General features: G+C 46.9%; 1 protein-coding gene across 1 annotated transcript in view; it reads right to left on the bottom strand.

Moving 5' to 3' along the window:
* LOC311116780 (uncharacterized protein) overlaps nucleotides 1-4,837 on the bottom strand; it is a gene marked incomplete at both ends in the record, with an annotated part of 46,281 nt that extends 41,444 nt beyond the window's left edge. The window contains one exon of the mRNA XM_084191819.1: nucleotides 4,765-4,837. Within this exon, the coding sequence (XP_084047945.1) occupies nucleotides 4,765-4,837 (73 nt within the window). The remainder of the gene's footprint in view (nucleotides 1-4,764) is intronic.
* Between the last annotated feature and the right edge of the window lie 7,654 nt (nucleotides 4,838-12,491).

Here is a 12,491-nt window from a genome sequence, read left to right as displayed (position 1 = left end):
GCCTTCAGAAGGTATACACACCCCTTGACTTTTTCCACATTTTATTGTGCTACAGCCTGAATGTAACATGGATTAAATTTAGATTTTTTGTCACTGGCCTACACATAACACCCCATAATGTCGAAGTGGAATTATGTTTTGAAGGACTGAAATCCTGCAGCACCCGCAAGGTCCCCCTGCTCAAGAAAGCACATATACAGTGGGGAGAACAAGTATTTGATACACTGCCGATTTTGCAGGTTTTCCTACTTACAAAGCACGTTGTATGATTTTTAAGTAATTAATTTGCATTTTATTGCATGACATAAGTATTTGATCACCTACCAACCAGTAAGAAATCCGTCTCTCACAGACCTGTTAGTTTTTCTTTAAGAAGCCCTCCTGTTCTCCACTCATTACCTGTATTAACTGCACCTGTTTGAACTCGTTACCTGTATGAAAGACACCTGTCCACACACTCAATCAAACAGACTCCAACCTCTCCACAATGGCCAAGACCAGAGAGCTGTGTAAGGACATCAGGGATAAATTTGTAGACCTGCACAAGGCTGGGATGGGCTACAGGACAATAGGCAAGCAGCTTGGTGAGAAGGCAACAACTGTTGGCGCAATTATTAGAAAATGGAAGAAGTTCAAGATGACAGTCAATCACCCTCGGTCTGTGGCTCCATGCAAGATCTCACCTCGTGGGGCATCAATGATCATGAGGAAGGTGAGAGATCAGCCCAGAACTACACGGCAGGACCTGGTCAATGACCTGAAGAGAGCTGGGACCACAGTCTCAAAGAAAACCATTAGTAACACACTACGCCGTCATGGATTAAAATCCTGCAGTGCACGCAAACCTGGTCAAGACCTACAGGAAACATATGATCTCTGTAATTGCAAACAAAGGTTTCTGTACCAAACATTAAGTTCTGCTTTTCTGATGTATCAAATACTTATGTCATGCAATAAAAGGCAAATTAATTACTTAAAAATCATACAATGTGGTTTTCTGGATTCCGTCTCTCACAGTTGAAGTGTACCTATGATAAAAATTACAGACCTCTACATGCTTTGTAAGTAGGAAAACCTGCAAAATCGGCAGTGTATCAAATACTTGTTCTCCCCACTGTACATGCGCGTCTGAAGTTTGCCAATGAACATCTGAATGATTCAGAGGAGAACTGGGTGAGAGTGTTGTTGTCAGATGAGACCAAAATCGAGCTCTTTGGCATCAACTCAACTCGCCGTGTTTGGAGGAGGAGGAATGCTGCCTATGACCCCAAGAACATCATCCCCACCGTCAAACATGGAGGTGGAAACATTATGCTTTGGGGGTGTTTTTCTGCTAAGGGGACAGGACAACTTCACCGCATCAAAGGGACGATGGACGGGGCCATGTACTGTCAAATCTTGGGTAAGAACCTCCTTCCCTCAGCCAGGGCATTGAAAATGGGTCGTGGATGGGTATTCCAGCATGACAATGACCCAAAACACACGGCCAAGGCAACAAAGGAGTGGCTCAAGAAGAAGCACATTAAGGTCCTGGAGTGGCCTAGTCAGTCTCCAGATCTTAATCCCATAGAAAATATGTGGAGGGAGCTGAAGGTTCGAGTTGCCAAACGTCAGCCTTGAAACCTTAATGACTTGGAGAAGATCTGCAAAGAGGAGTGGGACAAAATCCCTCCTGAGATGTGTGCAAACCTGGTGGCCAACTACAATAAACGTCTGACCTCTGTCATTGCCAACAAGGGTTTTGCCACCAAGTACTAAGTCATGTTTTGCAAAGGGGTCAAATACTTATTTCCCTCATTAAAATGCAAATCAATTTATAACATTTTTGACATGCGTTTTTCTGGATTTTTTTGTTGTTATTCTGTCTCTCACTGTTCAAATAAACCTACCATTAAAATTATAGACTGATCATTTCTTTGTCAGTGGGCAAACGTACAAAATCAGCAGGGGATCAAATACTTTTTTCCCTCACTGTAGCAGCAAAAACACATTACAGAGAAAATTGGGTCTATCTACTTCTGTAGATGTTATTTTTTTTACTGTATAGTCCCCTTATAGTAGCTACCACAGAGCTCTGTGTACTGTAAGTGTTACTGTGCTGTAGGGGTGGTCTGCTCTAAGGGCAGATCTGAAGGTACAGTGGGGTCCGAAATTATTGGCATACTTGATAAAGATGAGCAATAATGACTGTATAAAATTAAACATTCAAATACTGAGTTATATTTTATGCTAAAAAAATTGGGAAATTATATTATTTTATACTAATACAAGAGAAAGAGATTTTGCTCAGAGAAATAGATTTTGTTTAACAAGTAACATTGTTTTTCTCCTAAATTATTGACACCCCTAAAGATTCTTATAAATAAAATAGTCAAAAGTTTAGTGTTTGGTCCCATGTTCGTAGCACGCAATGACTACATAAAGCTTGTGACTATACACATTTATTGGATGCATTTGCAGTTTGTTTTGGTTGTGTTTCAGATTATTTTGTGCCCAATAGAAATAAATGGGAAATAATGTATTGTGTGATTTTGGAGTCATTTGTATTATAAATAAGAATATAATATGTTTCTAAACACTTCTACATTAATGTGGATGCTACCATGATTACAGATAATCCTGAATGAATCATGAATAATGATGAGCGAGAAAGTTACAGAGGGTCAAAGATCATACCCCCCAAGACATGCTGACCTCCCACCATTAGCAATAACAGGGGAGGTAAACATTCAGCAACAGCAGGCCTCCCACAGACAGGCGCCATGCAAGGTTTGGAATGACATTCCCAATGCTGGCACTCTCTTGCATGAAATCTTCTCGTGCTTCTACATCTGCATTGCTTGCTGTTTGGGGTTTTAGGCTGGGTTTCTGTATTGCACTTAGTGACATCTGCTGATGTAAAAAGGGCTTCTTCTCCTCTCTTCTCCCCCCTCCTCTCCTCCCTCCTCTAGCTATGAATATTAACCATGCCCAGGGATAGGGGCCTGTGTCTGAGCCCTGTCCCATCCCTGTCCTATCCCGCCACGCATCAGTGTAGTGCCACTCGGAGGCTACTGGCATGACTAATGCCCGCGCTCTGTGTGGCGTAATGCTACATTTATCTGGCGTGGCACAGGGCCACATGCCCCCCCCCCCCCCCCCCCCCCCCCCTCCCCCTTTCCCGTCCTCATCTCTGGCCCGTCAAACAAACACAGTCACCAGAGGAGCTTTTCATGCCAGCCCCCCCTTCTGTGCCCACTCCCCCCTGCCTCCGTCTGTCTCCCTCCATCACCAATTTCCATTTTCACTCACCCGAAAAGGAGGAAGTTGGAAGGGGGTGGGGTGGGCCAGAGGGAGGGGGCGACATCTTCAAAAACATCCTCTCCACAGTAGGGTGGAATGCATCTATTTGCATGACAGATATTAAGGCTCATGTGTGTCAGTAAGTTATATGACCTGCGGGAGGCAGTGGACTTTTTAATGTTTTTGCTATGTGAGACTGCTGAGCACGCTTCTTGGCCTACATAGCCTGCTGTCTGCTATGAGCTCAGACCTGCCAGAGTGTTCTCAAGGAGAGTGAGAGAGAAACGCACTGACACACAGTCAGAGGGTAAAAAATAACTTACCCAGGCATCTTCCAAACGATTGCCTGACTCAAGAGTGATGATGCTGGAGGACTAAATTGTCCTGCCAAAGTACTGGCACGCCGTAATGTGCAGGGACAGCTCTGACACACTGACACACAGCCAGAGACTGTCATAGCACTCAGAAATGTACTGAGGCAAATCATAGATAAGGATACATTAGGTATCTGCCTACATACTATGGCAAAGGGCTCATTGTACAGTATGTGGATAGAATATTGAGACACAGGAATCCATGTCTGTATCCTCAGATTCTCACCAGGGGTGTATTAACTAGGAACCAAACGGAAGCAAATGGCTGAAACGGGATGGGACTAATCTGAACTTGTCCAATAACAAAATGCTCATTTTTGTTGCAAATCGTTTTCCGTTGCAAAACATTTTGCTATGGTGTGCACTAATGAATATACAAATGCAGCTGAGTTCGCTGTTTCAAGCATCAAAAGTGGATATTAACAAGTCCTGTGAATATTTAACAAGTGATACTGGAAATAAACTCAAAATAAAGCTCTGCATGTGAGATTAGCAAATCTTCCCATTTCTCCAGAGCCTGGGACTCAAGAGCTGAGCACTGCAGGTTGAATGGAGCTCGGAGGTTTGTCTTCCCCTGCCGTAAATGCCTCATCATTTGCCACTTTTAGTCCAGCTCCAATATCTACAGTGAGAGAAAACTACTGGAATCAACCCCCTCTTCCTTAAGCCGTAAGGGTCTGCCAACAGTCCGAGCCAAATAGGGATGAGAGATGAGGGCTGTGTGGGTGGGTGCGTGTGTGTAGTGTGTGGTGCGTGTGTTAATGCATGCATTCAAGTGTCTTTGTGAGCGTTTGTGAATGTCTGTGCATGTGTATTTCTCTTCGTAAGTAAGTGTGTCTGTGTCTACCCATTCCTCCATAAACAGCAACCCTCCACAGGGCAGTGCTGTAAATATGAGTCCAGGGACCAGTGAGCCAGCTAGTATAGAGTAATGACTTAGTATTAACACTAGATATAGCACTGGTGACTAGCCAATACTCTGCTAAGAGCCTGGAGCTATCATAAGACCTCTTCAGAAACACCCTCAGAAGAGCAGGAGATAGGTAGTGTGTTGTTAATGTGGTGGACACAGACGGCCATGTTAATCAGTGTAGGGAGGAGAACTTACCACAATCCAGAGAGAGAAGGAGGGCAGTCAGCAGAGCCTGCAGTCCACAGACAGGGACCATAGCACCCAGCATCCTGGACCTGAGAGAGAGAGAGAGAGAGAGAGAGAGAGAGAGAGAGAGAGAGAGAGAGAGAGAGAGAGAGAGAGAGAGAGAGAGAGAGAGAGAGAGAGAGAGAGAGAGAGAGACAGAGACAGAGACAGAGACAGAGAGACAGAGACAGACATCGTTAGAATTAGAATTACAATCACTCAAGTTGTAGTCCCGTGGGGATCAGCATGAAAAAAAATGTATGCACTCACTAACTGTAAGTCGCTCTGGATAAGAGCGTCTGCTAAATGACTAAAATGTAAATGTAAGTTGCCGATATGCTCACCCCCGAGTTCCTCCCCTTAACGTGCCAGCTAGAGAGACAGAAGGAGAAAGGTGAGAGGTGGACAGGAGGCAAAGCCATTAGAATCCCATCCACAGACGCAGGTTGACGTTTATTGTCAAGAGTCTTGTCCTGGAGGCAGAACTAAGTGATTTCCCTTAGATAGGCCAGCTGCAAAGTCAAAATTGGCTATATTGTAAAAATCTATCAAAACAAAAATTTGCTTTTTGGTCTTAATTCAAGGTTAGTATGGTTAAGGTTAGGATTAAGGTTCGGTTTAAAATCCGACTTTATGACTTTGTGGCTGTTCCAGCTAGTGACCACTCTGCAGAGCTGCCTCCAGAACAAGATTAATGACGGAGAAACGCTAAACTGCTCCACAGACAGCCCTTGTAGTGACAAATCAGAAAGGAGTAATTTCAGGTTTGAAATCACCTGCTGACCCTACATCAGAGGACACTGATAATGTTGCTGACTTTACAACTCCCTTCAATCAAAGATTGAGCTGTACCTAGAACAGCCCAGGACGTAGGCCTACAACCCAGTCTGATTGACAATCTGGTGGATATCGTCTTTGTATTGAAGAATGTGTTATTATTTGGCAACCCATCAGCTTCCTCTGTTTACTCTACCAAAGGGAGAGATGTTTGCACTGTTCTACATCAAAACGTCTGAGCACCACAACACAACATGCAAATACAACACCTTTGAAGCCTCTGTTCCCATGGTAATTGTTACACATGGCATGTTTGACATTTTCACTCATGAGTGTAGAGGCAGCTGGTATGTGAGAAAGAGCCTGTGTTTGTATTAGTTAATTGGAAAATGCACCTTTTCCATGTCGTTGGGAAGGTGAAAAACAGCCCCACGGTTTGGCACCTTGCAGTTGAAAATGCTAGAGAACATGCCTTCCTTACCACAATAGGAGTGATTTTCTTTCATTCATTTATTTCCTTAACTCATTTTCCAATACCAATACAAACAAATTGGATAATGAAGAAAAGTGAGGTCCTAATCATCTCAATCTCTATAGAAGAATCATTAAAGCAGAGAGCGAAAACCCAGTGGAAAATATGCCTTCAATTCAATTAAATTCAATACAACTCAGGTGCAATAAAGAGAGAATTGTCAGAGCACAATCACACAATTACAGCATGAAGAGAAAAGCAGGCTTTGCAACCAGGTACAGTATAGTATATACAGTATTTGCCTGGATCAACTAAACTAAACCCTGACCTGTCTGTTGCTATGACTAAGTGTTAACACCAGACCAGACCAGACCAGATCAGTCCAGAGAGTAGGGTCCAGTGTGGGTTGAGTGTGAACTGAGTCCCAGTGAGAGAGGTCAGCCCCTGGCGGGAGGACAGAGAAACCCTGTGTGTAAATAATGGATGTTATGTGGCAGTTCTGGAGACACGGTGTTCAGCCAGGCGTGGTCGGCGAGGCAGCCAAGGGGCGAAATCCGAGGAGAGGGTACCAGAGATGGGACACAGATAGCCAGTGTCCATTACAGCCGCGCTATTATCTCCGACTGTTTTAAAGACAAACAAGGACAAACGCCAGCCACAGACATCCCAGCCAGGCTGTTCTCTATGGGAGGAATATAGATGGGACCATGTAGGAACATATTATCCCTCCTAAATATTACTACAGATCAACGCTTCTATGCTGCCCAAATTATGATGTGATATTATACTAGAGGCAGGAATTTTTCCCCACCATGTTACCTGACCTGGGAAAACTCATGCTTCTAGTTATACCCTCTGGCCTATGAGTATTTCCTGATTAGAAAAATCCAGGGCTCTAATTATTTGACTCCTTAGTACCAATGCTAGGGAAGAATGCTAAGTGATTTCCTTGCTAACAAAGCCTAGAAAAGATCATATTCCCTTTCTATACTATTTTTAGACTATTTTTTTTATTTCAATCCCAGATCAATAGATCTTCAGAGCTCCATGGCCCTCTCTCCACATCATCAATATGGATAAAGACCTCTATTCCTGTGTGTTCAATAGGGCTAAGTCACAACGCTATGTCTGCTCTAACCTTGCCACTATCTTTAGCATTTTTCTTCGCATCACTCTCTCTTCCCTCGCTCTCTCTCTTGCACTCCTTCTCAGCAGTTCTTTATTCTTGACTTCGACCTCTACGCTACCATCCTGTAACCTCCATCACTGCTTTCATCGCAGCTTGAAGACTCAGGAGTCTATCTGTTAATTGTATCTGCGAGTTGGAGCCATACTGTTTTCTACTGGCCCTCCGCGAGTAGGGGACAGCCGCCAAGCTGTGAGTGTCCTTTCACATACCCACTCTCTCTGCTCCGCTGGCTCACCAGACTGGACATCACCGCGACGCCCACATGAACCTGCTGCTGTATACACAGTTGCATACATTTGTGTATGAAAAAAATAAATAATAACATGTATGCACTCACTAACTGTAAGTCGCTCTGGATAAGAGCGTCTGCTAAATGACTAAAATGTAAAATCTAAATTTCACACACGGACATACACACATCCCAAGCACGCACAAAAGTGCGCAGGAGCACATGCACACACAGACAAGCATGTATGCACGCACACACACAGAAACCTGTACACATAGCCAGAAAGTATACATACAGTATTGTGACTCTGATACTCTCTGTGCCTATCATAACTCGTGTCAGATTAGACATACAGTAATTACAGCGTTAGAGTTGCGTGATAACAGAGAGACCAGAACAGGTGACTACTGTCCTGTACCTGTTCCTGACTACTGTCCTGTACCTGTTCCTGACTACTGTCCTGTACCTGTTCCTGACTACTGTCCTGTACCTGTTCCTGACTACTGTCCTGTACCTGTTCCTGACTACTGTCCTGTACCTGTTCCTGACTACTGTCCTGTACCTGTTCCTGACTACTGTCCTGTACCTGTTCCTGACTACTGTCCTGTACCTGTTCCTGACTACTGTCCTGTACCTGTTCCTGACTACTGTCCTGTACCTGTTCCTGACTACTGTCCTGTACCTGTTCCTGACTACTGTCCTGTACCTGTTCCTGACTACTGTCCTGTACCTGTTCCTGACTACTGTCCTGTACCACACACTGAGACAATGCTCCATACTGAGAAGACTGAGTCACTGGGAGCCTCACTGTATCCCTACACAGCCTCCACAGCTGCTTCATCCCAGCTGGTGGGGAGCTCTGCTCAGCCTGTCAGACTTGACTGCTCTGTCCATGCTGTCACACCCATACGGGAGGGAGGGAGGGTTTTTTGTACTGTTACCACCTGTCAGGAGCTCATGCTGTCCCTCTATGGGGCATATTTATATCCTTCTCTCTGTCAACGTTCTTTCCTTCTTCCAAAAAGTTCTCTATCATTCTTTTTGCTCTCTCTCTCCTCTCCTCTATCTCTCTACTCCCTCCCTTCTTTCTTCCTTGCCATCATGTATTATTAACGAGGCTCAATAATCACTCACTCCCCCTGTCACTCCATCAGCTCACACTGCCATTGTCCCTGCAGCAGTCAGTCAGTCAGTCAAGTCAGTCACAACACAACACACAAACACACATTTGTTTTACTATCCTTGTAGGGACCAAACAATTGATTCCCATACAAAATCCTATTTTCCCTAAACCTAACCCCTAACCCCTAACCCCTAACCATAACCCTAACCCTAATTGTAACCCTAACCCTAAACCTAACCCCTAAGCCTAAAATATACTTTTGCCTTGTGGGGACTGGCAAATGTTCCATGTTTGACTATCCTACACACAAACACACAAACACACACACATACACACAGCTATTTCCACTTGGGAGCCTCATCAACAGAGACATTTATCCTTCCAGGAACCATATTTCTGAACTTCCTTATTGTATAGTAAATGTTATCTTTAGTATGCTACATTTGCAGGATAAAGTTGATATTTTATGAGCTGCTTCTCCCTCCTCTGCTAGTTCCTTGTGTTTTCCCTTGGTGAGTTTTTGTTCTGATGCATAGTGATAAAAGCATCCGGATGAAAACAAAGCCGAGACCGGTGCACTAAAAGCGAACTTATAAAACCTGAATGATGAGAAAACACAACAGTTATCCAATGTGAAGAAAGGAGAGCATGCGTTGTCTGGGGCACAACAAACACATTGTCTGTCTGTGGCGCAGTAGAATCAGATGACCCATTATCATTCCATGTGGTTGAGCGCTCTGACTCCAGCTAGCTACCATCCACACAAAGTGTGGGGAAAAGCTGGGGCTTTAGACATTCATTTAAGTTTCCACAAATGCCAAGCTTGAGCGGATGAGAGCAACTTGAATCTTAAGCAGCCATACATTTCCCCAACGTGGCACCTGGCCTGTGTGTGTATGAGAGCCCATAGCTGGCCTGGCTGTGAGTCTCTCTCCCCAAGCCTGGCTCTGCATCATCATCGCAGCCTACCTTATGGGATCACACACGGGCATACAAAAACACACAGGCATAAATGCAAGCACATACACGCACACACACACACACACACACACACACACACACACACAGAGTAATTTCATGTGAGGCTGAAGGCTCAGGTTATAAAAGGAGGATTATTTGCATTTCAAAAACGTTGAATGATAATGAAGTCAATGCTAATTTCCTGTATGAGAATGTGAGCATGTGTGAATGCATGTGTGTGTGTGTGCTTTCCTCCCAGACACCCTGGACCCACTCCAATTTGCATACCGCCCCAACAGATCCACAGCACTCCACACTGCCCTTTCCCGCTAGGACAAAAGGAACACCTATGTGAGAATGTTGTTCATTGACTACAGCTCAGCGTTCAACACCATTGTGCCCTCCAAGCTCATCACTAAGCCAAGGACCCTGGGACGGAACACCTCCCTCTGCAACTGGATCCTGGACTTCCTGACAGGCCACCCCCAGGTGGTGAGGGTAGACAACAACACATCCACCACGCTGACCCTCAACACGGGGGCCCCTCAGGGGTGCGTGCTGTTCACCCACGACTGCGTGGCCGCTCACGACTCCCAACACCATCACTAAGTTTGCAGACGACACGACGGTGGTAGGCCTGATCACCGACGGTGATGAGACAGCCTATAGGGAGGAGGTCAGAGACCTGGCAGCATTGTCCCAGGACAACAACCTCTCCCTCAACGTCAGCAAGACAAAGGAGCTGATCGTGGACTACAGGAAACGGAGGGCAGAGCACGCCCCCATTCACATCAACGGTGCTGCAGTGGGGTGGGTTGAGCGCTTCAAGTTCCTCTGTGTCTACATCACTAAGGAACTGTCACGTACCAAATACACCAACACAGTTGTGAAGAGGGCACGACAGCGCCTCTTCCCCCTCAGGAGGCTGAAAAGATTTGGCATGGGTCCTCAGATCCTCAAAAAGTTCTACAGCTGCACCACTGACAGCCTCTTGACTTGCTGCATCACCGCTTGTTATGGCAACTGCTTGGCATCCGACCACAAGGCGCTACAGAGGGTAATGCGTACAACCCTGTACATCACTGAGCAGAGTTCCCTGACATCCAGGACCTCTATACCAGGCGATGTCAGAGAAAGGCCCTAAAAATTGTCAAAGACTCCAGCCACCCAAGTCATAGACTGTTCTCTCTGCTACCACACGGGAAGTGTGTCACGAATTCCGCCGAGACTGCTCCTCCTCCTTGTTCGGGCAGGCTTCGGCGTTCGTCGTCCCCGGAGTACTAGCTGCTACCGCTTGATGTTCTCTATGTTTGTTTGGTTTTGTCTTGTTGGTGCACCTGTTTCGTATTATGTATTGATTAGGTCACCTATACGTTTCCTTTGGTTTTGTTTGCAGTTGTGTGTTGTTGAACGCCTGTCCGTTGGTGTATGTTTATTGTTTTCTAGTGTTTAGTGTTTTACGCACCGTTTGCGTAATCGCTCGCCTCCTGTGTTTTGAGGCCCGTTATTTTGTATTTGTCTTTGTGACAATTAAAGTCGGTTCGACTAAGCTTCTGTGTCCTGCGCCTGAATCCAACACCGCATCCACATCAGCCCTTGACAGAACAACACACCAGAATATGGAGTCAGCAGGAGCAGCGGCGGCGACCGAGTCGCTGGAGGATCGGGTCAGCTGCCAGGACGCCAGGATCCAGCAACTCGGCTCCGCCATGCAGGAGGTTATGAACACCCTGCGCCGATGGGAAAGGGGAGGCGTGCCCACACCTCCTCCTACATTACCACCACCATCGGCCAGCCCCACCAGACCAGCTCCGGAATCCAGTGGGATTCGGCTCTCGCTCCCGAGGGCGTATGATGGCACCGCAGCCGGGTGTCAGGGGTTCCTCCTTCAGGTGGAACTCTACCTGGCCACCATACACCCGGCGCCCTCGGGATACTAGAGCGTTTCCGCCCTCATCTCCTGTCTCTCCGGCAAGGCGTTGGAGTGGGCCAACGCCGAATGGAGGGGAATAGACGCCGCCACCATCAGCTACGCGGAGTTCTCCCGCCGCTTCAGGGCTGTTTTCAATCACCCTCCTGAGGGTAAAGCGGCGGGGGAGCGTCTGTTCCACCTCCGACAGGGGAAGAGAAGCGCACAGGAGTTCGCCCTGGATTTCCGGACTCTAGCGGCGGATGCGGGGTGGAATGAGAGGGCCCTCATCGACCACTATCGGTGTAGCCTGCGTGAGGACGTTCGTCAAGAGCTGGCCTGCAGGGACACCAACCTGTCCTTCGACCAGCTAGTGGACATGTCCATTCGTCTGGATACCCTGCTGGCCACCCGCGGACGTCCCGAGTTGGGGCCGTCCATTCCATCCCCCAGCACCTCCGAGCCGAGCCCTATGGAGCTCGGGGGTGCTGGCGCTAGAGAGAGAAGGAGAGAGAACCCGAGAGGGGCCGTCCCCTGCACCAGCTGTGGCCGTGGAGGACACACTGCGGCTAGGTGCTGGGGAGGGTCTCCAGGGAATCGGGGCAACAGGTCGCGCACTGGGGAGTCATTTCAGGTGAGTAGGCGCCCCACTCACCCAGAGCTCTCTGTTGTTCACTTGTGTATACCTGTGGTATTTCCTCAGGTTGCATCTCATTCCCAGCATAAGGCGCTAGTCGATTCAGGCGCAGCTGGGAATTTTATTGATCGGAAATTTTGTTCTAAGTTAGGGATTCCCCTCCTGCCCGTTGATGCACCCTTTCCTGTCCATGCCCTAGATAGCCGCCCGTTGGGATCTGGGTTGATTAGGGAGGTCACAGCGCCACTAAAGATGAAGACGCAGGGGGGTCATGAGGAGATTATTCAGTTGTACCTAATTGACTCCCCTGCGTATCCCGTGGTGCTGGGGCTTCCTGGTTAATCACCCATGACCCCACCATTTCGTGGCAACAGAGGGCTCTCAAGGAATGGTCTGGCCAG

Source organism: Coregonus lavaretus (assembly GCF_964263955.1).
Source record: "Coregonus lavaretus genome assembly, contig: HAP1_SCAFFOLD_1318, whole genome shotgun sequence".
NCBI classification, from domain to species: Eukaryota; Metazoa; Chordata; class Actinopteri; order Salmoniformes; family Salmonidae; genus Coregonus; species Coregonus lavaretus.
Note: the sequence above shows the minus strand (reverse complement) of the source record. Positions and strands in the feature narration are given on the sequence as shown.